At 38.1% G+C, this 26,925-nt stretch overlaps 1 protein-coding gene across 1 annotated transcript in view; it reads right to left on the bottom strand.

Annotated features, from left to right (window-relative positions):
* The window catches only part of PCSK2 (proprotein convertase subtilisin/kexin type 2), a 360,494-nt gene that overhangs the window by 85,911 nt on the left and 247,658 nt on the right, over positions 1–26,925 (bottom strand). The window contains exon 6 of the mRNA XM_054574083.1: positions 3,106–3,182. Within this exon, the coding sequence (XP_054430058.1) occupies positions 3,106–3,182 (77 nt within the window). The remainder of the gene's footprint in view (positions 1–3,105; positions 3,183–26,925) is intronic.

Here is a 26,925-nt window from a genome sequence, read left to right as displayed (position 1 = left end):
AGTTTGCTATCCAACCACAGAATCTCTCCTTCTTTCTCCTAGCAACTTGTCCAAATCTTTCATGCTCACTCTTCCATGAAGTCTCCTTAGAGTGCTGTCCCATTCTCTAAATCCCAGACCACTTTGCCACTTTGTGAACATGTCTACACTTCCTGCCTTACTTTCTGTACCTAAATTTTACCCTCACTTCAGAACAGCCTCTACCCACCAACTCTACCTATTACCTTCATTAAAATCCTAGACTAAATGCCACCTTTTCAAGGAAAACTGTCCCAACTTTCCCAGTTGGAGATAATTTTACATTTCTCTATGCTCTCCAACCGTATTTATTATAAGGCAGTGCATGTGGTGGCTCCCTCACTGGCATCAAATCCTGTCTCCACTACTTATTAGCTATGTAACCATGCACACAACTTACTTAATCTTTTTGTGCCTCAGTTTCCAAAATGGGGATAATAATGACATATCTATTTCAGAGAATTATGATGAGAATTAATTAAATTGATATATGCAAAGAGTACCTTATAACTAGTGACTGTTTAACAGGCATTAGCTTTTCTTCCTTTTTTCTTTTTTCTTCTTTTTGCTCTGGCTACACTTAGCCCTGCAGTGATTTTTGGCATCTGTCACCTCCTCATATGAGATTGCAAGTTCCTCAGCAGCTTGAACAACAAAACTAACAGTTTCATAAATACTGAACTAAAGCCCCAGTTTTGTTTTTTGCTTCTTTTTATGTCCTATGCTTTTACAATTTACTTCTTATTATAGAAAATATCAAAGATATACAAGAGTAGAGTGAACTCATGGCTAATTTTATCCTGTCTCCTGCTCTAAAACCCTAACTTATACTGAAGAAAATACCAGGCAAAATATTTTATCCCAGGGTTTTTAAACAAATGTATTCTACACTCATGAGAAGGCTGTTTTTTTCTTATTCTCTTTTTGTCATCCAGAAATCATCTCCAGGACAGATTCAATCTTTTGGACCATGAATCCTCCCAGAGCTGTGAGTTTGAACTTTGACCTACTCTCCTCCCATAATCACTTACAATAGAATTTATGTTTTGCAAGGCCGTGATTTAAACTGTGGTACGATCTAATCTTTGTAACAACAAGTCATGATGAACGAGAGTCTTTGAAAATGCCTTGATCATTGGGAAAAGTTCCATTTATTGTCAAAGTAGACACTGTGTCTTGAGTCATTGGCTCCCTAGGAAGCAAGGATCATATTCCTCTGACTCACTGTGACTGTGTTTCAGGCAATTGGACACTTGAGAATTTTTATCACTGACAATGAAAAATTTTATTACACTAAGCACTAATTAGTTGTAGCTAGAAGATTTTAGTTAGTTTAAAACTGTACTTTCAAGAATACATTACAAGCTAAAATATTTAATATAGAAGTTGTCATTTTTTTAAAAAGGAATATTCTTATGGTATATCACACAGGAAGAGTTGCTTTGGGGAAGGTTGTGCTGGGTTTAGAAAATGGGGTAAGGGAGAAAATCATTCTGTCAGTTACATTCTTGTGCCTGACTATGTCTGTCAAAGGTTGATTTAGCATCTACCAGCTGCAGAGAGATGGCAAGTAACCAGTACACATATTGCTACTGCCCTTTCTGAGGTCAAGTGGAGAATTGCTAACCAGCCATGGTGAAGCCAGGTACTCCCTCATGGTCCTACTCAACACACTGTTCCAGGACATCATTCCCAATTATGGTTCACTCTTGGCTGAGTGACATCTATTCAGCAATGTCTTATAGGATTTAGGGTTATAAGTCATGAGGACAAGAGGCACTTCATGTCAAAAGTTCTTAGACATATTTATACATCCTTACCTTCTAAGCACACATCCAAACACTGCATGATCATTTAAGAGTTGTAGGTGAAGTTGATAGAAAGTGAATGGTGCTATTGGATATCAAATATAATTTTTTTCAAATGTTACAAATTTGAATTGTATTTTTTCTCAATTTTTTTCTGCGTTTTCTGTAATCGTCAAGACTTCCAACCTGTGTGCCCTGTCTGCATCTTAGACCTTCTCAGGTCAACTTAATTGTAGGGACAGAGTCTAAGCTACCTGGCCACTGTCTGGTCATCATGCTTCCTGTCTTTTATAAGAAAAATGATGGTTATAAAAGAATGATATACATTGGAATTAGAGACATATATGAAGCCTGGGTTCAAATGTTGGCTTTGACATACGCTAATTGTTTGACCAGAGACGTCACTTACCTTTTCTAAACTTATTTCCTTATCACTAAAATGAGAATGACAACATTTGTTTTATGTGCCATGAGTCTGTCACAAGAAGTAAAAGAAATGAATAAAGTGCTGTACACATAGTGTATTTTTATACCATTAATAGAAGTTCACATGTTTTCATAAATTTCATTCAAAAACATCAATAATAGGGAAACACTAGGTTTATAAAGTATAGTATTCTTTGGTTCAGCAAGCTATACATGTTTATTTCTTGACATTTCTTACATGCAATCAACCATTTAGGCAAGAATGTTACTTGAGAAAAAGAAAGAAACTGCTTTTACATGTTTAATAGCCAAACAGGCTGAAGAAAATGGATAGACTGTTGAATAGTTCTCCATGGTTGGATGCTGAGCAAAACTTCAAACCTCTGCCAGTTTCACTTACCGTTTTGTTGAAAGAGACTACCTAAACTTCATGAGGTTATAGCAGAAACACTTTTCAAAAACATACAGACACAGATTCATGAGGCAAAAAAATTATCTACACCGTTTCCACAGATCAAGTGAAATCAGCATGATTTAAATCACTTTGTGGTTGATTGTGGTTGAAGAAATAATAAAGGCTTTCTTATTATTTCTATTTCCTTCTACCTTTAATACAGTGGCAAATAGTTCCTCATTCAATGGAACAAATTGTCAGCAGATAATTCTGGAGGAGCATTGAAATATTTTAAAAAGTTCAAGAATTTAGAGAATGAAGCCATGAATAGGAAGTCACAGTACAATTTAGTGAAGCATTGAGATTATTTTGCTTGTGATTTTCAAGCCTTAAGAACAAAACAAAGCAAAGTAAAACTCCAAACCTAAAGTCAAAGACACCTCATTAGGCCCAGTTTACCTGTTAAACCAGTCATCTGTGTACCGAGGGTAGGGATAGGGGTCGTTGCTACTGAAGTCATAACTTGCTTCGGCATTCTGAAAAACACAAGGGGTCTCATTGGTGAATGAAGCCAGAGGCACAGGCAAGAAAAAATTCTGCAAGACATGACTATTTCATGTTAATAGTCCCTTTCTGGTGTACTGGGTTAATGTTCTGTTCTGGTCTAGCCCTTTCAAAATGGTGACAGAGCTGAAGTGTGCCCTTGGACATTTTCCCCTACTTTATCCCCTTTTGAGGTTTCCTCATCCCATCCTATTTCAGGCTCTCAGAATAAGCAAATCTGAGTACTACACTCTCCAGGAGGGTCTCTATTTTAAGTTGTTAACCTTTGTGGGTAAATGAGATTCACCTGGAATCCAGGGCTTAAGTTAAACCTTCTTTGAACTGATGGCCAGAATGTTCTAGTTTTCATGTCACAGGTGAGATGGCTTCTAGAATTTTCTTGCTTCATGAAGAAGGCTCATTTCCAGCTCCCTGCTTCAGAATGATTTAAGGCTTATCTTCTTTATACTTACAGGTGTTAAACTCCTGCCTAAGCCCCTAATAGGGACTGCATTATCAAACTCAGTTATTTACTCAGTTTACTGTTTTGTTGAAAGGGACTGCCTGAGCTCTTATAAGGTTACAGCAGAAACACTTTTCAAAGGCATGTCATTAAAAGTCTAATATATGCAGGGACTTTTCCAAGTAGGGGAATTATATGGTGGTATCTCTGCCCTCAGGTAACTTATTGTCCAGGTGGGGAGCAGACATCAATCAAGACTGAACAAATAAATATGCAATGCAAACTGTGGATACTTTTAAGCTCTACAGTATTCAGTTAGAAGTTCAAGTTCTGTGCAATCCAACATCTTCATTTTTTCCCACTGTGAGTCTTTCCCCACATAAATCAATTACTATTTTACTTCAATTCTCTTTAAGTGATTTTATGTTATAATCTTTTTCATTTAGAGCTTTAGTTGGCCGGCCTTTTATTTTGGTCTATGGTGGGAGATGAACCACTGACATTTGGTGACCAATCCATTCCTTCCTCACTGCTTCTCTGCTTGCCCTGGGTTGCTGAGCTCTGTGAAGCTCCTCTTTCCTTATCCCATTCTTCTCTCCTTTGGTTTTGTGATCTGTAATAAAAAGCCCAGTTAGTTCCCTGGCCCACAGTATGCACTGGGCTAGGAAGCACTGGGTTAAATGCCTATTCCAGCTTGGGCATTTCTCGATTCCATGAGTCTGGAGACATTTTCAGGAATTCTGCTCTTTATGTGGTAAAACACTTTAGTTTGTGCCTCACTATAGTTTGAAAACCTAGTGGAATAGTGGCATAATGTTTTTAATAATAAATTTACCAATTTAATTAATTTGTATTTCCATTTGTTGGATGACAAGGAGTTGTAATGATCACAGTTGTAATACTTCTTTATTTAAATGTTGTACTTGGGGCAGAAGTCACTTGGGATTTGTTCAGACTTTTTTAATTCTTAATTTTTTTAGATTTACTCTGGTATACTTGATATACCAAAAATTCCATACATTTATGTGCACATCTTCATGAGTTTGGGCATATGTATACACCCATGATACCATCACCACAACCAAGGTACTTCCATTTCCATTATCTCCAAAAATTACCTTGTGCTCGTGTGTGTGTGTGTGTGTGTGTGTGTGTGTGTGTGTGTGTGTGTGTTTTGGTAAGAACATTTAACATGAGATCTATCCTCTTCACAAATTTTAAACTGCACAATACTCTATTGTTAACCATGTTGCATAGCAGAGTGCTAGAACTTACTCATTTATGTAACAAAAACTTTGTACCCAGTGAAAATAGTTCCTCATTTCCCCATTCCCACATTATTTTATTCAAAATTTGGCTCAGCCATTCTATCTTGGGTCTTGAACGTATTTATCCTTTATTCCAGAATCTAGGTCTTCCCTCAATATCTGACTTTTAGAGAGGACATCTTTCTGTCTCCACTGCCTATGACATGGCATGACGGCAGTTCTGCTCCTCCTGCATTTAGATCCCAAACTACTTTTATTCACCTTTAGAAATTTAATTCTCTATCTGGTGTATAATCCCTGTCTCTGTGGTCCTCTCAAATTTGGTTTTTTTTTCCCTTCAACTTTCTTGAGATATTTGAATCTCAGTTCTTTTGAGGGATAATATTTTGAAATAGTCACTTATTCGTCTTCCTTAAGCATGTTTGGTTACCCGTAACCTTCACTGAATTTTTGAGATAAGAGGATTCTTAGTTAGAGTTGGTGAGGTAGGAATATCGACAGAAACACAAGTTAATACTTTTATTTTTTTTTGAATTTATGCACCCCCACATCCATAGCAGTGCTATTTACAGTAGACAAGATTTGGTTTGCAGGCCGGTGCTCAGTCTGCTGACCCACACCAGCCAGGGATAAGATTTGGAAACAGTTTAAGTGCCCATCAGTAGATAAGTGGATAAAAAACTGTGGTGAATCTACACAATGGAATACTATACAGCAGAAAGAAAGAAGGAATTTCTACATTGTGTAACAGCATGGATGGAACTGGAGCCTATTATATTAAATGAAATAAACCAGTTGTTGAAAGAAAAATACCATATGATCTCACTTATAAGAGGAATCTAATGAACAAAATAAACTAATGAGCAAACTAGAACCAGAGGCATATAATCATGGAATAGACTGACAGCTGTAAGTGGGAAGGGGAGAGGTGGGGACTGATTGAAAGAAGGTGAAAGAATTAGTCAAAGAACACATATGGAGGACCCATGGACTTGGAAAACAGAGAGGGGACTGATCACGGAAGTGGGGAGTGGGCTGAGTGGAGGCAAGATGAAGGGGGAAAAAGTGGGACAACTGTAATAGCATAAACATAAAGTATTTTAAAAAATAAAAAAAGGAAACTTTTTCTTTTGGGTTTCAAAGCTGAGGTTGAAACTTAAGCAGTAGATTTTGAAGACTATTGCTAGGCTCGATTTGTTTCTCCATAGAGATTAAAATTCCCTGGTTTGGGTGAGTTGTACAGAACATTCAGTATGAGTAGCCATTGTGGGGTCCTCAGAGGGTCTCTGAGTGCCAGTGCTTTCTTCTGAGCTGTGTTCTTGGAGTGGGGTGATGTTGGAATGCCCAACTTCAGAGAAGTCTGGTACTTATCCTTGGACAGGGACATGAAGCTGCAAATCAAAGTGGCTCTGCAAGATGTCTTAGCAGAAGAGCTTTGGGTAGCCCCACTCTGCATTTCTGTGATCTGTATGGAGCAGGGAACAGTGGAACATTCTTTGGGAGGCTGATTAGTGAGAACATGACAGTGAGAACTGCCTGGCCTAGAAAGTTTTGGGGTCAGGACAATGAAGATCCAGGGTTCAGGCAGGATCTATATGAACTGACATGCCATTAGGCATGGAGATGCACACAACAGAGGAGTCTAGGATGGGGAGAGGATGAGACATGAGCACCAGGAGCCCTGATCCCTCTCCTTAATGCTAAGCTCATCTTTTGAAGCTTGAGGGCAGTTCTGGAGATAAGAAGACAGGGGTAAAACCTGAGTTGACCAAGGTCAAGTTTCTATGATCAGTGCAATTAGGCCAGCATACAGAAATTAAATTCAATTAGAAAAATATCAAATGTGAATTTTCTGCAACTTTGTCTTTGCTGCCTGAATAAATTGACTGGTTTCACATGCTTTCCACCCTTGCTCACCTTTCTGGCTCATAATTATCGTCTGTGTTCTGGGCTGAGGTCTTCTGGTGTTTATTCCTGATTGTGGAGAAAATAGCTTGCCTTGACATGGGTGGGGACTCATGGGAAGAATTAGGGAGTTCTGACAGCAGAACTGGTAGCCAAGAATACAAGTAACTCTGAGACTACTTTTATAACAAGAAGAAAGGCTATGTATTGTCTGGGGTCAATGTTACCTCTGAATGTAGAAATGGATGATGACTTAGGAACTCTAAGTATTTTGTTAATCTTTACGATTAATTTGATGACTAAAGCTTAATTCCTTGCATAACAGCGTACACTGAGTAATAAAGAGGGCAAACAGTTGTTATTATTTGGGTATATGTTCTATGTCTAAAAATCAAATGTTTTATAGCAAGAAAGAACAGTAAGCAATATTTTGCAACGGCTCTGTTTATAGCTTTATAACCCAAACCAAATCATTTATTGTTTTGAATTACAGTGTTGTCTTCCATGAAATTATCTGTGTAGAGGAACAAATCAAACTGATCTTGAATTATCCTGGAATTTTCTAAGATAGCCATTAACACTGAAGTTTGGGGGTTGGGGGAAGTGGTGTTTTGGTTAATTTAATACCCTGGTCATCCTAGGTTATGCCAGAAGCTTGTTTTGGTTTGAACTCTTCTATAACTTCTTCCTAAAGTGCATTAGTCTATTTTATTGCTTTATAAAATACTAGATGTTTAGTGAACATAATTATTGATGATTCAAGATCAGAATCATTCAGTCTTCATTAAGAATTGAATTATTATTGTATCATCATGCAGAAAATGAGAAGATTGAGCTGAATCCAGATTGAACTAAGGGCTTCCCTGGAAGTTATTTCTGAATTTAATTTCTGAATATTTGAATGCATAGCCAGAAAAAAAAAAGGCTAGAGTAGCTCTTAGCAAGAAAGTTTAATTCTTCTTGCTAAGAAGAAAGAAAGGGCTACTTAGCAAGAATTGAAAGAGTTTGGTCATAGTTTGCACTGTGCACTTTTCCATCAGATGGCTGGCCTGCACGCTAACCTAAGCAAGGACAAAGTACTTATTTAGACTTGTTATATCTGAAGTGCTCCATTTGTGTGGCCACCAAAGGCACAAGACCACACATGACACATATCAGAGGGTAGAGTTGGTCTCACTGTGAAAGCTGGTGGTAGACCCAGTGGTCACCATGCCCATTGCTTCCATTGCTTTAACATTGTTAGAGAAGCTTCTGAGACCCTGGAGATCCAGATCTGACACTGCCACCCTTACCCCCAAATCTGGAATTTAATGGCTCTGGTTCCAGTAGACTTTCCTTGATTGGTTACATAAGACAAATGTGTCAGCAGGCATCAACTTGGAGTAGAGAAAGGAAAAGAGGCATTAAAGTCAGACAGATCTAGTTTTGAACCTAGATTGTTCAGCCTTGGCAATTTTTTTATATTCTAGAAAATATAGTTTCCTCATCTTTAAAATGCAGATAATAAGACTTGACTTGGTAGCTGAGAGGATAAAATGAAGGAATGGTTGTAAACTGGCATGTACTTTGTCTTACAAGTGAGAGTGTTCGCTCACCTCTTATTTTGTGTCCTTCTTTTCTTTGATTTCCTATGTCTAGGGTCATAAAAATGCCTGCAGGCTAAATCTGACCCACCACCTGTTTTTGTAAAGTTTTACTGGAACATAGCCATGTCCATTTGTTTATAGATTGCCTATGGCTGCTTTTGTACTGCAACAGCAGACAAATAGTTGTGGCAGAGGCCCACAAATCTTAAAATATTTATTATCTTTTATAGAAAGAGTTTGTGAATCCTATAATGACATCCTAGGCCTCATGGGCTCCCAGGCTACCCTCTGATAGTCTGAGACCTACACTACAACATGTCACCAAGTCCTTGCCTTTCTGAAGAGCCCCCTTTTCTCTTAGACATGCCTGTTCTATGTCCTCTTCTCTCTAGGTGGCTCTAGCTGCTGAAAAGGAATCTAATGAACTATCCTCACTACATTGCTGGGTGTTTAAAGTTTTCCTCTCCTGGGTTCACACCAATCAACAATCAGTTATTCCTGTGGTCAGAAACAGGGGCTCACCTGCTAGAATGCTCATTGAGGCAGTAGAGAGCCCCACTGTTACTCCCCAGCCCCTGCCCAGCACTGGATGAAGGCTGCTACCAAGAGCACTAACCTTCTAACTCTTCTGTCTTTCCATCTGCAGTGGCCTGTCTGTTCCCATTGTCAGAGAATCACCCTTGGCAGAGAGGCAGGTGTTTGCAGTAAATAGCCCTTGGCATGCAGAGGTAATCTTCCAGGTGATATGGGTACCTATGGTGTCTGCTGCACAAGGCCTCACCTAAGTTTCACTTTAAAAAGTGATGCCACATTAACATTTTATCAATATCAGACTCTTGCCATAGTTTACTACCTTTAATCTGGGAGTCTGCTGCTATGATTGGACAGATACATTTAGGACCCTGAACAGCAACTCTGTGGCCTGATGACAAAATAGGAAAGTGGTATCTTTAATGAGGGCTGCCATGTACAGTCCTGCAGATTGTGCTCTGCATAAGGGTGCATGCCCAAGGGGGCAACTGCAGGCTGCACTGGGTCTGCCAAGCCATGCGCCCAGAGTGGGGTTTTATTTTATTTTATTTTAGTTATTTTTAAGTTAAAATATTATTATTTTAAAATTTTGACTTATTTTTTATTTAATGTATTGGGGAGGCAGTGGTTAATAAAATTATATAGGTTTCAGGTATATAATTCTATAATACATTATCTATATATTGTATTGTGTGTTCACCACCCAAGTCAAGTCTCCTTCTGTCACCACTTATCCCCTGATACCGTGTTCTACCTCCTCCTACCACCCTTTCACCTTTTCCTCTGGCCATTACCATACTGTTGTCTGAGTCCATGAGTCTTTCTTTTTTTTTCTTTGCTTTGTCCTTTCACCCTTCTCAGCCAGCCCCCAACTCCTCTTCTGTCAGCTGTCACTATGTTCTCTGTATGCATGAGTCTGTTTCCACTTTGTTAGTTTATTTTGTTCATTAGGTTCCACATACAAGTGAAAATTGGACAAAAATGTGCAAAAAATGAAATTAGACCACCTTCTTACATCATACACAAAAATAAACTCAAAATGGATTAAAGACTTCAATGTTAGACTCAAATCCGTAAAAATTCTAGAAGAAAACATAGGCAATAAAAATCTCAAAATTTCTTGTAGCAATATTTTTTTCTGCTATATCTCCTTTGGCAAAGGAGACAAAAGAAAAAATAAACAAATGGGACTACATCAAACTAGTTTTTACACAGCAAAGGAAACCATCAATAAAAATTATTTTTCAATTATTGTATATTTGGCATATAATACTATATTAGTTTAGGTGTACCTGAGCTGGGGCTTTAAATAATAATTCATCAACCCAAAAGGGCTACCTTTTTCTCATTTGCTCAGAATAGGAAACATTTTCTAATTTGTTTGCTCAGAAGGAAGGGTGCTGTTTTGCAACTAATCCTCTGATAGGTGACACTTTTAAAGGATTTCACACAAATGCATTGTGTAAGTACTAGCATGCCTGTGAGCCATGGCAAGAAATAGGTCTTTTTAGTTATTGACACATATAGGCTCAGACCTCAAGAGAAATTGTACCAGAGAGACAAGGTGTCTCTTGTGAAATGTCAAGTAATACCAGACTTACATAATTTGTCCAGCAATAGGAGTTTATGATCATGAGTACAGCATGACATATGAATAGTTGACAATGTAATCTCACAGCTATAGGAACTCAGAACAAGAGAGTAGATTGCATTTGTCCCTTTATTCCGACTTGCTACTTTCCCTGAAGGCATTTAACCAAATAACACAGCTAGGAGCGGTATAACAATATTAGCTGAAATTGCACTGTGCTCATGGACTAATGAAGGAGAAATGAACTTCCCCAGATAGACTCTCAAACTGCAACCATATTGCCTCAGAACAAAGCTCATCTGTATGGAAACTGAGCAGCGAAAGAGCCCAGTCCATTAAAGTCTAAAGAATTTTGCTATTGAACCTACTTGCATCTAATATGGTCATGGCTGAATGTTCCCAACTGTGCCTATTTTTATTTTCCTCAAATAATTCTCCCACATGTACCGGTTTAATGATAATGTTCTGCTTACTTTTGACTGAAACCAGCATTAAGGGGATTTATGTCTATATTAAGTTCCAGCTGTAAAACTTAATGAAATTTAACATTTCTTCAGCACTCAAAAAAAAAAAATTTAAAAAAGGATGCATAGTCAGAAGATTCTTAGCAATCTTTCTTCTATACTTTTAAGATTTACAGATTTTTTCCAGTGATAGAGTGCTGCTGATTGTGGATTTGACTCTTCGTATTATCACTTCCTTCTTACTCCTGAAATTCCAGCAACTTCTCTAGTCTCTGGAGCACTCTCTAGGTGAGAAGAATGATGCAACATAATAGCCAGGTTGGCAGGTGTTACCATGCCCCAGGCCATGTCCTGGCCTGCTGGGCTTTGCATATTTTCAAAGAGGAGCAGTTCTGACCTCTGGGTCTCAATGACACACTTTTCAGCATATTTGACAGAGGTTCTAAGCACTAAACATAAGGGGAGATGATAATAATAATGCCTAATGGTTAACACAGAGACCTAAGTTAATGGTGTATTTTTAAGTTTTTCAAAAGCACTTTAATTCTTTTATTTTATTTAATATTCTCTAAAACCCTGCAGGGTAGGAAAGCAGATGTATTGGAGGAAGAGGAAGGGCAGCACCTCTGGAAGTTCTCTTTGAGTTACCTCTGCCTGCCCATGGCTTCTTGGTTTGTCTTGCTACTTTAGAAGGCCAATGAAATCTATATTAGGCTAGGTCAATGTGAATTCTCATGTACGAATTTTGATAGCTGCCCTAAATGTGCCAATTCCTGGAGCTGACCAGATGCATTGAGAAGTAGCTGCTCACTGTGATTAATCTCAAAGAGATGGCTCCAAGACAAGGTCCAGAATTTGTTCAGAAAAATTTACATTTTTTTATTTTTTATTTTTTTATTTTTTTATTGTCACCTAGATAAAATTTATTTTAAATTTTTTATTTTTTTTTATTTTTTATTTTTATTTTTAAATTTTATTTTAATTTATTTTTTCAAATACATTTGTCTCTGCCTCTCCCCTACCACTTTCCTTTGCCCCCTCCCTCCTTCCCTCCCTCAGCTCTTCCCCTTTGGATTTGTCCATGAGTCCTTGCTATATGTTCCTTGACTTTCCCCTTCCCTTCCTTTTCCCCGCCCCCGCTCCCTCCTTCCCTCTTGTCTCTGTTGATTTCTTTTCCTTTCAGTGTTGCTGGTCTTATTTTCCTTGCAACTTTGTATTGTTGGTTAGGTTCCGCTTATAGGTGAGATCATATGGTATTTGTCTTTCGCCCTCTGGCTTATTTCGCTTAGCATAATGCTCTCCAGTTCCATCCATGCTGTCGCGAAGTTTAGTAGTTCTTTTTTTCTTTCTGCTGTGTAGTATTCCATTGTGTATATGTTCCATAATTTTTTGATCCAATCATCTACTGATGGGCATTTCGGTTGCTTCCAACACTTGGCTATTGTAAATTGTGCTGCTATGAACATTGGGGCGCATAGATTCTTTTGAATTGGTGTGTTGGTGTTCTTAGGGTATAGTCCCAGCAAGGGAATCAGTGGATCAGAAGGCAGTTCCATTTTCAGCTTTTTGAGGAAATTCCACACTGCTTTCCACAGTGGCTGCACCAGTCTGCATTCCCACCAACAGTGGACTAGGGTTCCCTTTTCTCCACAGCCTTGCCAGCACCTGTTGTTTGTGGATCTGTTTATGATGGCCATTCTGACCGGTGTGAGGTGGTACCTCATGGTGGTTTTGATCTGCATTTCTCTGATGGCTAGTGATGCTGAGCATCCTTTCAAATGCCTCTGGGCCCTCTGTATCTCCTCCTTGGAAAAGCGTCTGCCCAGGTCCTTTGCCCATTTTTTGATTGGATCGTTTGTCTTCTTGGAGTAGAGTCGAGTGAGTTCTTTATATAGTTTGGAGATCAAACCTCTATCTGATGTATTATTAGCGAATATATTTTCCCATATGGTTGGCTCCCTTTTCATTTTGCTGATGTTTTCTTTAGCCATGCAGAAGCTTCTAATTTTGATGAGGTCCCACTTGTTTATTCTTTCCTTTATGTTCCTTGCTTTAGAAGACAGATCAGTGAAAAAATTGCTGTGTGGGATATCTGAGAGTTTCCTGCCAATGTTCTCCTCGAGGACTTTGATGGTGTTGTGACTTATATTTAAGTCTTTTATCCATCTTGAGTTTGTTTTTGTGTATGGTGTCAGCTGATGATTCAATTTCAATTTTTTGCATGTAGCTGTCCAGCTCTCCCAACACCATTTGTTGAAGAGGCTATTACTGGTCCATTTTATGCTTCTGCCCCCTATGTCAAATATTTATTTTCATGAACTGCCAACTGAAATTTAGCATTTCTTTCAATTCTGGATGTAGACAACAACCTATGATATTATTAGCAGCTGCTGTGAGCTTGTTGTCAATATGTACTTTCATATTATGTTATAGTTGTGGCAGACATGCTGAAATATCTTTTGTATGCACTCTTACCTGCCACTCGATTTTGTCATTTAATGTATTATTAAAGAAGACTGCATATCACCATTGCACAAATGTATATTTTTGTTTGATAATTGTGCTTCAATGTTATTGATCTCCTCAGTTATCCTGTCTATTAAAATACTATTCTGAAGAGGGGAAAGAGGCACTTGTGTATATGGATAGCTAGTGTGCAAATTGGTACAATCTTTTTGAAGAGAAATTTGACAATATCTATTAAAATAAAAGATATATAGACTCTTTAACCCAGGGATCCCACCTCTAAGAATCTATCCTAAAGATACATACTTGCTCATTACATGAAAGATTTACTTTTAAATGTATTCATGACAGCAATGATTACAAAAGTGAAAGACTCAAACAGCTTAAATGTCCAATGTGGAGAAAGACAAATAAATGATGTGGCACTTGTACAATGCAAAACTTCAGTCCTGGCAAAGAATGAGATATGATGCTTGCAATGAATTCTTTACCAAGAAATACTGTGAACTAAAAAAATAAAACAATATGAAAAATAAAGTGTATAGGGAGCTCCCATTTGCATAGAAGAGAGGAACATACTTGATGGTAAATGCATAGAGTATTTCTAGAAAGACACTCAAGAGTCTATTTATGGCGCTTTGCCTTTAGAGAGGGAAGTGGAGTCTGGGATAGAAGGAAGGTATAGTTTTCACTGAATAACCTTATATTATGTGCAATTTTTTAATAATAATAATAACAGGTAACATATTGGGTTGGTGAAAACATTCATTTGTTATTTTCCATACAATGGTTCTAGTAGTGCTTAGTTGTCTTTAACTTCATTCAAAACAATTTTGTTAGATTGTATTGTGACAGCTATCATATCAGCATGAATTAAACAAAAACTTATCAAAAGTGGTGAATTTTTATGTAGCCATTTTAATATTGAAGATGGAAGAATATACACATTTTCGGCATATTATGTTTTATTATTTCAAAAAATGTAAAAACACAACTGAAATTCAGAAAAAGATGTGTGCAGTAATGGAGAAGGTGCTGTGACAGATCAAACATGTCAAAAGTGGTTTGCAAAGTTTTGTGCTAGAGATTTCTCACTGGATGATGCTCTGTGGTCTCCAGTTCAAGTTAATAGTGATCAAATTAAGACACTAGTTGAGAACAGTCAATGTTATAACATGCAGGAAATAGCTGACATATTGAAAATATCCAAATCAAACATTGAAAATCATTTGCACCCATTTGGTTATGTTAATCGCTTTGATGTTTGGCTTCCAGATAAGTTAAGTGACAAAAACCATCTTGACTGTATTTCTACATGTGATTCTCTAATTAACCATGATGAAAACATTCCATTTTTAAACAAATTGTGATGAGCAATTAAAAGTGGATACTTTACAGTAATTTGGAACAGAAGAGATCATGGGGAGAGTGAAATGAACCACCACCAACCATGCCAAAGGCCAGTCTTCATCCAAAGAAGGTGATGTGACTCCCGGCCAAGATGGAGGCATAAGTAGATACACTTTGCCTCCTAGCACAACAAAAAGAAGGATAACAATAAATTTAAAAAAACCCAAAAACCAGGACTGCCAGAAAATCAAACTGTATGGAAGTCTGACTACCAAAGAGCTAAAGAAGAAACATTCATCCAGATTGGTAGGAGGGGCATAGATGAGCTGCTGGGGCAGAGAGGACGCGTGGCAAGGCTGTGGCTGGTGGGCAACATGGCAGCTGGTGGTCCCACAGTTGCACGCAGATAAACGGGGAGGAACAATAGGGGAGTGAGACAGACCGTGAAACCCAGCGTTCCAGCATGGGAAAAGAAAGCCTCAAAATCCCTGGATGTAAAAACCTGTGGGGGTTGCAGTGGTGGGAGAAACTCCCAGCCTCACAGGAGAGTCTGTTGGAGAGGCCCACAGGATCCTAGAACATACACAAACCCACCCACCTGGGAATCAGCACCAGAAAGGTCCAATTTGCTTGTGGGTAGTGGAGCAAGTGACTGAAAGCCAGCCAAGAGCTGAGGAGGTGGCATAGTTCCCTCTTAGACCCCTCCCCCACATACAGCACCACAATGCAGTGATGTGAGTTGCCCCACGCTGGGGAATACCTAAGGCTCCGCTCCTTACAATGTAACAGGTGCACCCAGACAAAGAAATATGGCCCAAAGGACCAGGGAATGAACCAGCAACCCAGGCATGTGCCTGACAGGAATCGGACTTGTGACCTTTTGCTTTGTGGAACAGCCCTCGACCAGCTGAAGCACACCAGCCAGGGCAGACTGTTTTTCAAAGCACTCCTCCAATCCTTCTTCTTATGCCAATGACAAGTCTCTATTAGTGCTCCTGTGACTTTAATTCCCTCCTGTTCATTCCTAATCCATCTTATTAACCGACAGAGGCAAGCATTGGCAGACAGTGACATCCAGCTTGAGTTGCTTTCATTGCATTTATGTTGACAGTTACTTCTATTTATGTCAAGGAATATTGGTTGTTTTTCTACTTAAAGTAGTGATTTATAGTTTTCCTTTAAAATACATTCATTTATGTTAGAAAAGTGAGTCAATGTAAGGAAACAAAGCAGATAAAAGTACAAATATAGAAAATTTTGAAAATGTGCTGTGACTGGTGGGTGTTTGGGACACACTGGAGTAAAGCAAGGGTAATATTTATGGCTTTGACATCTCCAGTTATCAGCAGTCAGCTTTCAGAGTGGACTATCTATACAAGGGATTTGAAAGAATAATGGAAAAGACTTTTTGTCCCCAAATTTCAATCCTGTCATTTGTCATTTCAAAATTATGGCTTAAATCCTTTACATTATTGTTGGCCTTAATATGTCTTCATTCATTCATGCATTCAGCCAATAATTTATTTATTTTTTTCATTGCTGAGTACCAAACACTTGTTGGGATTGTTCACTAACAAGTCACTGTTGGAGAGGAAGATGTCCTTAGCTGGGGTCTCTTGCCTTTAACCCTCAGTTATTGATTGACATTTGAGTTTTCAATGCAGTTATTAACTAACAGTGGTTTTCAACTCAGGCTTCTCAATAGAATTGTGTGGGAAGCTTTCAGAAATATAAATACTTAAAGGACCTGTAAATTTAATTGATCAGGGGTGGGGTCTAGGCATCAATAGTTAAAGAAGAAACTCTTCAGGTGATTCTGATGTATACTCAAGGTCAAGAACCACTGAGCTAACACCTTATTAATAACTCAAGTTCTGGCCCCCTTGCTGCTTAAAGTGGCTACTGGCCCAGTATCACTTACATCAATGAGATTTTGTTAGAAATACAAAATATCAGGCCCGACTCAGACTGGCCAAACCTGAATCTCTATTTTGACAGGATCTCCAAGGGATCTGAGTGTGCGCACTAATTCTCTTATTTGTGAAAGAAGTGCATGGGGCCACGTTTCCCTCTGGCTCTTCATTTCCACTCTGCACTTCCGTAATCTCCCTGATAGAATCTTCTTCCACTTTCCCTCCTCCCCCTTCCACCTAAAGTCTTTGACAGGAAGAAATCAAAACTGAGAAGCCATTCATATCTTAGCACGAGTAAGTTCAGTACACTGTCTTTCCCAATATTATTTGCTTTAATGGAAGAGAATGCACATTGTAAAAAAACCAAAGAACTCCACCTCTAAAAGTAAAGATTGAAGGGTGGTATTTTGGGAGTATCAGCAACTTCTCAGCATCTCTCAGACTGAAGTTCCTTCTATGGACAAGATCAGTTCTGAGAACTGCGTTGTCACAATGGATTCCTTTGGTTCTGAAGAAGAGGCCTGATGAACTAAAGCAAACAACAACAAAATCAAGATGAAGTGTGTGATTCTTATTCAGAATATTACTGGATTCTCTGCTTCTGGAAGGTGAGGGCTTTTGGGGGGATCAATTCTGCAAGAAAGTAGACTAAAAGTTCAGAGTAAAAGCTCTCCTGCTGTGAAATAAATTCTGGTGACTATTAAGGTATGAATTAGTTTCACTTCTTGTTGCTTAAAATAAAGTCAAAACCTTAAAAGTACACCCAGTTATAGGCAAACTAAATGTCAAGCTGCTTTAACAGCAGTAGGAGTTAAAACATCTTTTAAAATATGTTTATACTTCAATGTTTGTTTATTGTTATACCCTGACTCTTTACTGAAAAGAAATGATGTTTCCTATCCTAATAAATGATATAGACAAATAAAAGCTAACAATATAGTAAGATATAATTTGAATTTAGTAAAAATGAGGATGCACGTAATTCTGTGCTTGGTCAATGCAGGGCCTCATAGCCCAAACTTGACCAGTTTGAGCATAGATGCTGCTTGAAGCCAACCCATGCTCATGACCTATTTTATTAACTGGTTGGCTCTCCATTCCTGTGCTAGCCCTACTGGATTTTCCTTCTTTTTCCCAGGGCTTTCACTGCTGGGGTGTCTTTGTGCCTACCGCCCGCCTCTCACGCCAACAATGATAAAGTTGACCTTGAAATAGTTGTGTGAAAATAGCTCATGGCTGTGCTGAAACTTTATCATTTTATTTGTTTTCACTTCAGGGAGAGTGGCACAAGAGCAATGGGTTAATCAGGTTGAAGGAAAACATGTGTGTTTAAGAAAGTTGTATTTAGTCCTGATGCATTAACAAGAGAGTAAGGAGAACGACTGCACTGGGTGACCACAGGGATACACTCTGGGACCCAGGACAGAAGATGGCCAGCCAACAGATGGGCTTACAATAGCTGCTGTTCTGGAACTTGCCCAGGTGGCAGATTGAAAGGGCCAGGAGCAGCCACCTCAAAAGGCAATTCAAGGCTGATTCTCATAGTTTCACAAAGACTGAGTGTGCTGTTAAGGCCCTGCAGTAGAAACTGTGTAAATCAGCACAAAGTGAGCCAGACACTTTTCTGAAAAGAGAATCAGAAGATAATGTAACAGCCAGGGTCTAAATTTGTGTTGTCAAGGTGACAACGGGCAAGTCAATTTGTGTTTCGCTCTATTTTGACTGGATATAGAGACAGATGCTCAAGGCTTCTCTACCTTTGCCTCCTCTGTGAGTGTTTTGCTCACCTTTGGATGACTGCTGAGGTCAAGGCCACTACCTTTGATTCCAGATGTCCTGGGAGAGATGGAGATGCTAGTTTATAGCCCTCCTTGTGCGACTGATTATACAACTTCAGTATCACCTGCCTCTCCTTTTCCAGCCCTAAAAATAGCGAAGATGAGTTCACTGATAGCTGAGTCACCTCATGCAAGGAGCCTTTCTGTCCAAATATCACTTATTGGGGACTTTGATGTAAATACATATTTTTCTCCTGTTGAAGGCATAGCAACATGAATAATAAATATATTGCACAAGGGTCTGTTGCTATTATATATACACATATAAGTTTTATATGTGTGTATAATTCAGCACAAGGTAATTTCAGTTCAGGCTACAGCAGTTTTGAGAATTGAGTATTGTAACCCCCACTTTACAGGTAAGAAAACTGAGGGTCAATGAGGATGAGAAAACTGAGGCTCGATGAGGTTACATATTTGCTCAAGGTTGTCAACTAAAAGTGGCTTAGTTAGTACTAAACATTAGATTTTCTGACTCAGACTCATTCTCTTTGTGTTGCGTGGTGCTATGGCTCTTTCTTATGATAAAAAGTAAAGGAAAAAAAATACAGGACTGAGCATCTTGCTTATTCTAGCACCCTCAGCACTGAGCAGGAGCATAAAGACTTAAGATAAAGTAAATGGCAACCAGATGGGGGGATTCAGGGCTTTGGGCTGCCACTCATTTTTGTATCCATAGCAAATTAAACAAAAACTTGTCATCCATCTTCTCACTTGTCACTTTTTGCTTCAAACAGTTAAGCTCAGATTTGGTGATCCTCTTTAGGATAACCTTGCTAAGAAGAGAAGATGGAACAGAGTTTTGTGACCTTGGGAGATAAGTGAAAAGGAAGCACAAGGCACATTATAAATATCTCAGTGTTTATAGCTGGAAAAAGCCAAGTGGATCAGTTGCCTTTCATGAAGAAGACATTTGAGTTTTACCTTTAAGTGATACCAAATTTTGTTCCCAAGTAATATGAAAAATAACACACAAAAAGTACTGATCCCCAATTGTTTTGGGAAAAGAGTAAATGCACTTCTGGTTCCTTTCATAGCTACTCATCATTTTAATTGGTTTTGAAGCAAAAAAATTTTGTCAGCATTTGTGATGGTAATCCAACTTCATAATTCATAAACTATGGAAAAATGATTATAGTTTCCATTTGGAGGCTGTACACATCCTTTATTAAGTTGCTACAAGGATGGAACACCAGAATCCACATTATTCACAAAATCACTTTGTGCATGGGGTTGTACCTATTGAATTATGGACACTGATCTCTTGGGAAGGAAATAGCCTTCCTTAGAGCTTTTGGGGATGACATGTCCTGGATTCATGGTATTCCTTGCCGCTCACATTGCCACCACTGTTCTTGGTATTTCTAAAGACCATGAAAAGTGGTCATCTGGCCCCTTCACCTTCCCAGTCTGTGGTCTTCACCTCCAACTCCAACAACTTCCCTTCAATTCCATCTTAGCGTGTTCCTTGCTTTTCTCATAATCCATAATGGAAACTGTTGAAATCACAAAAGTGCACATTTCATTCTCCAACCTCCACTGCATGTTCTCCCACTTCTTTCCTTCTCTAATCACTAATATGTCTCTTTGGGGTGTGCAAAGTGCTCATCCACTGTACTTTCTTTTGTGATGTCTCCATCTGATTTTGCATTTGCATGCTTCCTATCAACACTGCACTACACCCCCAGAAGATTTCATAGTCAAGTTCTTACTCTTCAGCTTCACCCCAAAGGCTATTCATGATTGACCTACTACCAGTTTCTTGTTAGCTCAGGAGTCACCAAAATTTTTCTGGAAAGAGACAGAGAGAAATGTTTTAGGCTTTTGGGCGATATGGTTTCTGTGATGACCACCTCTGCCTTTGTAATGGGAAAGTAGCCAACAATGATATGTAAAAAAATGGGTGTGGTGGTGTGCCCATAAAACCTTATTCACAAACAGCAACAACAAAAAGGCAATGGATGGGCATTAGTTCGCAAAACCCTGTATATTTTAAATTGAGGTGTATCTCCCCCAAAAGATATGTTGAAGTCATTAAGTCTGGTATGGAAGACATAACCCCAGTGAATTTGACCTTACTTGGAAATAGTGTCTTTGCAGAAGTAAACAAGTTAAACGAGGTTGTATTAGATTTGGGTGGACCCTAAATTCAATGACTGATGTCTTCAGAGGAAGCCCATGTGAAGGGATAGACACAGAGATACAACAGGAGGAGAACAACAGGTGACGATGGAAACAGAGATTGGAGTGATGGGCCTACAAGCCAACGAAAACCAAGGATTTCCCATAATCACCAGAAACTAGGAGAGAAGCATGGAGCAGACTCTCTCTGAGAGTCTCCAGCCTTGCTGATACTTTGATTTTGGACTTCTAGATTCCAGAACTGTGAGAGAATAAATTTCTGTTGTTTTAAGCTACTCAATCTATGGTTATTTGTTATAGCAGCTCTAGGAAACAAATCCATGGCTCTAGTGTCATCTTCTTCCATTCCCCTGCATGTAGCTCCATCCACACATATCCTCCAAGCCGTTGCATCTGTTTGGAGTGCTCCTTAAATCTGGCTGAATTGAATTGCTCAAATATCATCTCATGTAAGACAAGCCTTCCCCACATGACACTGTGCTGTGTATGGGTAGATATCCCTCACTTCTCACCTCACTTCTCTATCCCCTCTAGTTCACTGAAAGTGGTTCAAGGATGTGGATTGTGTATTTTATTTTATGCCACTATGCACATAACAGACTCAATACGTGTTGAGTGAATAAACTAATTACAAGATAAATGATTGTCTAAATCATTTTGTAGACTCTAGTATCATTTGATGTCATGGTGATGGGAGTTGTGAGGTGAGTTTGCTCATTTCTGCATACTAACAGAATTACTAAAATGAGATATTTTTCATGCAATTGAGCAGAACAACACAAGTATGCAGCCAAGGGTTTCTAAACCTTTAAACATTCCAAACCTTTCATGACTTGTGTTTTTTTACATTAAATGTTAACATCCCCAAACCTTTCTCTTTTTTTAATGTACTAGCATCATCACACTTTATTTATACCACATTTAGCTCTCATGGCATTGTAAGCACCATAATTTACATATTTTAATTGGATTTTCCCCTTATTACTTTAGAAAAACAAGTTGAAAATGAAAAAAATGACATAAGCTGACACTAGGGAAAAATAGAGGTCTCATAAACTTAATTCAATTGAAACAAGAAAGAAATCGTTAGGTGCGCTGCAACAGCAAACATTTAGCTTCTGTCCAATACTCATTGGATATAACTCAGCTATGTTCAATTGCTATAGAAAAAAAGAAACATTTTAAAATATTTGTCTTTTGGAGGAAAACTCATAAAAATTATGTCTTAGTTGAGATGTAAGATAATTATTAATTATGATGATATTTATATATATTTAACTTTCTGAAGATATAATCACATGAATATACTTTTAATGTTCAAGTTTGGGACTGCATATATTTTCAAAGAATTTCAAATGGAAAAGTAATTCAATTTTCATTTAAATTTATTTCATTTGGTTAAAAACCCCAGTACCTGTCTATAAAACTTAAATTTTTTTTTAAAAAAGATTTTATTTATTTATTTTTAGAGAGAGGGAAAGGGAGGAAGAAAGGGAGAGAAACATCAATGTGAGAGAGAAACACTGATCAGCCTCTTGTATGTGCCCCAGCCAGGGACCAAACCCACAACCCAGGCATGTGCACTGCCTGACTGGGAATCAAACTGGCAATCTTTCATTTGTGGAATGACACCCAACCAACTGCACCACACTGGTCAGGGCTATCTATAAATCTTTATAAAACTTTTTTTTTCCCCACAGACAGTTGATACCAAAGCTGAAACTTTAATTTAAGGTTGTTTTAACAGCAGCATTTTTAGTTCTGAAATATCTGTAAAAAATGCATTGGATGTTTTGTATAATATAGCCACCTAGTTTTATTTTCCTCAGGGTACACTACAGTTTGTACTACTTAATAAATGAAAGCTAACTAAAATTACTGGTATACTGGCAACAAAAACTAGTCTTGAATTGGTAACTTCTCACCCAAATTAAAGCAATATTTAAAATTAAATAATAAAAATGAAATAGGTACAGATGAACATGTATAGACACAGAGACACATGTGAAAAGACATATGTATGCTGATATATACAGATGAGTATATAGCCATGGCGTAAACCTTTTAAGATACAAAAATTGATTGGAAAAGAAAAGGAAATAAAGTGTTTCAGTTTAGCTTTGACTTAAGGCATAAAATAAAAATGAGCAAGTGATTTTGTGGACCCATTGGATGGAGGCATCAGAGTCCACAGCCTTATGCCATGCTGGGGATGCAGCTAGAATGGATGCCAGACAAGCCCAGATAACAGCCCATTCACTCCCAGCGCCATGTGCGTGAGAACAGTATTCACAGGGAAGAGCATTCCAAAACCCCAGGGTCACCTGAACTGTTTCTAGTCTCCTTGAATCCTGAGGACAGTTATATTTTCTAGAGATTAAATAGCAATCAGGTTACCATTTGACCCCGAAATCCCTAAATAAATGAAATCTTAATTTCACACAAAAACCTGTATTTGAATGTGAATGTAAATCCTGACTTTATTTATAACTGCTCACACTGGAAACATCCGACGTCCCACAAGTGGAGAATGAATAAATAGGCTGTGGCACATCCACACAATGGAATTCTACACAATATTCAAAAAGAATGAGTATTGATATACCCAACTATATATATGAATCACAAATACATGAAAAAAGCCAATTCCAAAGGCTATATAAACCATAGGATTCCAAATATGTGGTGACATTCTCTAGAGAAGGCAAAACTATAGGGAGAGAAAATAGATGTGTGGTTGCCAGAACCTAAAGATAGGGGCTGTGGAGGTGCTGACCACAATGGGCAGTGTGAGGGAATTTTGGGGGGTTGATGGGGATGTTCTTTTTCTTCCTTGTGGTGGTGGTTACACAATTTTGTATGTTTGCCAAAACTCATAGAACAGTGCACCAAAAAGAGTAAATTTTACTTTCTGGAAATAAAAAGTGAATTAAAAAATAATGATTGGTTACCTAACTAGAGTGATTTTATGTGATAATAAGTAAAGTGCTCTTATCCTGGTGGAGTATTATATATGATTTCTAGTCATAGCTTTGGAATGTATTGCCTTTTCGCTCAAATCTATTTTTTCCTATTCTAAAGAACTATTTCCAACAAAATTGACTACAAGGGGGTCATGAATTCTCTCTGCTTTGGTCAGCAAGATGCTGAATTGTTGCCTTTGGTGTTTTTCCTGTTTGTGCATTTCATCACAGAGATAGGCTAAGTTTCCTTCAGGGTCATATTATTTCAGGTTCAGAAAGAGTTTAACTCCATTTAACAAAAAATATACCTTTGGGGATATAGCCAAATGTGTTTGTTGGAAACTGTCCTATTTCCTGAAGGGCAAGCTTTATAAGGCAGGGGTCCTTTGAGATGCCAAAGGAGGATGGAACTCTTTCTGAGAGCCTACTGTACATTTTGAAGAATGAGAACTGCATCCTTTTCCCAGTCCAGCCCAGTTCTGGAGTTCGGTTTTCCCATCCACACCAGCAGCTCATTACTCAAAATTTAGGTTGAGGCTTGGCTGGCAAGGGAGGATACCTTGAATTCATCTTCATCTCTGGTTAATTACTATAATTGACACAACAGTGTTTCCATCGCTAAATTTATTAACCAACAAATGTTCAAGTCATAGGCTCTCAATTCTAATTAATCTCAATGCTGAAGAAAAACTTTAAAAAAAATCATGTGTTTTAGTTCCTCATTACGGAAATTTCAAGTCAGCAGTGAAAATAGGGATGTGCTGGCTTTAGTATTGCCTTTGTTTTTCAAGGGCACTTGAGAGTGTTTGAATATTACAACATTCTCTCCACCTTATCTTCCATCTTTGAGATCAAAATGAGAAGTGAGGCTCTTGGGAGGATTGTAAATTGATTCAATCTTTTCAGAGAATAGTTTTTTTTCTTTATTAGCCCTCAGCCAAAGATATGTTTACTGATTTCAGAGAGAGGGAAAGGGTCTTGGGGGCGGAGAGAGAGAAAAGGCGAGCTTGGATGTGAGAGAGAAATATTGATTGGCTGCCTCCCATATGCATCCCAAATGGGGATCAAATCTGCAACCTAGGTATGAGTCCTGACCAGGAATTAAACCTGCAACAACCTTTTGGTGTACAGGACGATGCTCCAACCAGCTGAGCCACCTGCCCAAGGATTCAGAGAATAATTTGATAAAGTTTATCAAAATTAAAATTATATGTACTCCTTGGCACAGAAATTTCACTTCTAGGAATTTATTCTAAAAAGACATTCACACAGGAATTAAAAGATCTATGTTTATAATAGCAAAACATTGGGGGAGAATAAAAATGACAATTTTTAGGGGCTTGATTGAATTAATTATGGCATATCCATACTATAGGAAGAAAGTATGCTGTTAAATAAAAGATCAGATTGCACAATATGATCTACTGTATGATTCCATCTTGGGAAAAGAAACAGGGAAGAATCTCCACAGAACTGGAGCATCACCAAAGTTAGATGTGAATAGGATTCATAGAAGAGAGGTAAGAGAAGGGAGAGAAAGGAAATTGCAGTTTTTATTTTATCTACGCTTTTGTAATGTCTGAATCTGTTTTATGATGAGCAAGCTTCACTTCTATATTAAAAATGCAAATATGGAAAAAGAGTTGATGATATTCTACAAACTTGATAATCATGATTAAACAATGTCCTTTTTAGGTTGTACAGTGATGGTGATTAGGAGTCCCCAAGTGTTTTGACATCTGTTATCTTCTTTTCTGCTAGAGACAACCTAAGGAAGGGGGTGGGCATGTGTCCTCTCCCAGATGGGTGGTGAAAACGCCTATCTTTCAGGAAATGAGCAGGTTCCCAGTCTCATCCTTTCCACATGCACAGGGTGTTTTCAGTAGTGAATGATTTCTGAATTGGCTCTTTTGTCAATAGGTTATTTTTTTATTTTATTTTTTCAAATACATTTGTTTCTGAAAATAGCATTTTTATTGCAATATAATTTATCTATAGTAAAATATGTGATGTATGTTAAGTGTGTAGCTTGATGAGTTTTGGCAATGTATGCACCCATGTGACCTCGAAAAGTTCTCTCATGTTCTCAGTTAATCTCCATTCTCCTTGGTCAACCACCCTTCTGATCTCATTTACTATAACTTAACTCTGCCTTTTTTTTTTTTTAGAACTTCATGTAAAAGGAAACAACGGGTATGCACTCTATATACTTTTTTTTTGTTTGCCTACATTAGCTAATATGCTTTTGTGATTCTTCTATTTTGTTGTGTTTATCACTATTTGTGGAATAGTATTCCATTGTATGAACACATTACAATTTTACTTATCCATTCTCTTGATGGGCTATTGTGTATTTCCAGTTTTTGCTAATATGAACAAAGCTTTTATGAACATTCTTGTTTATGTCCCTTTATGGACATCGTTTTCATTTTTTTCATGTAAACACTTAGGAGTAGGATTGCTGGTTGTATGGTAATGTGTGTTTAACGTTGGGGATTACAACCATTAACAATGCAGGTTTTGCCCCCTACAAATACTAACCTTAGGTGCATCTGTAGGTATTTTCCTATAGAGCAAAGGCTTCAGGAAACTTTCAGTAGTAATAGTAAACATGTGCTGAGCTCTTATTCATTTGAGTCCCTGACCCTCTCCAGGTAACAGAGACAATATAAATGAATGAATGCTGGTCCCTGCCACTAAAGCTGAGTTCAGAAGACTAGTTTCTCAGTCTTTTGGCTGGTGGTCCCTGGAGCTACGAAGTCTAAGAAGTATCCAGGCCTGAGCATATTTTCACATTCTTTCCACATACCAAAGAGCCTTTGCTTCTTCAAGTTCATGCAGTAGATATTCATTGTTGTTCGTTTGAGAAAGTTTTGTCTCTTTATCCTCCATTCTTTCCCTCCTTCAGTCATATTATTAGACATGAAGAGCTGTGGGAACAGATGACCCTGCACATTCCTTTGCTATAAGCGCTTCCCTGTCCAGCATTTTTCAGGGCGCGCTGCCTGCGCAGGGGGGGTTTCAGGGGCTGATGGTGTCTCTTTTTAATGATTGTCCTGATTGATGGCAAGTGGGTTTTTCATTTATGGTAGTAATGTACAGTTACCTTTAAATACAGTCTAAGTTAACTTATTTTAACTTGAGTTAAAATTGTGGGTCAATTAAGTAAAAATGATTACATAAATCAAAGCACAGTGGGTCATATTTAGAAAACCGCAGGTCTGGTCCAATTCCTCACTAGCTATGTGTTTAATCA

The sequence above is a fragment of the Pteronotus mesoamericanus genome, unplaced genomic scaffold, assembly GCF_021234165.1.
Source record: "Pteronotus mesoamericanus isolate MK-2021 breed Mesoamerican mustached bat unplaced genomic scaffold, CSHL_Meso_final contig_25, whole genome shotgun sequence".
NCBI lineage: Eukaryota > Metazoa > Chordata > Mammalia > Chiroptera > Mormoopidae > Pteronotus > Pteronotus mesoamericanus.
The sequence above is the reverse complement of the archived record's forward strand: the minus strand, read 5'-3'. Positions and strand labels throughout refer to the sequence as shown.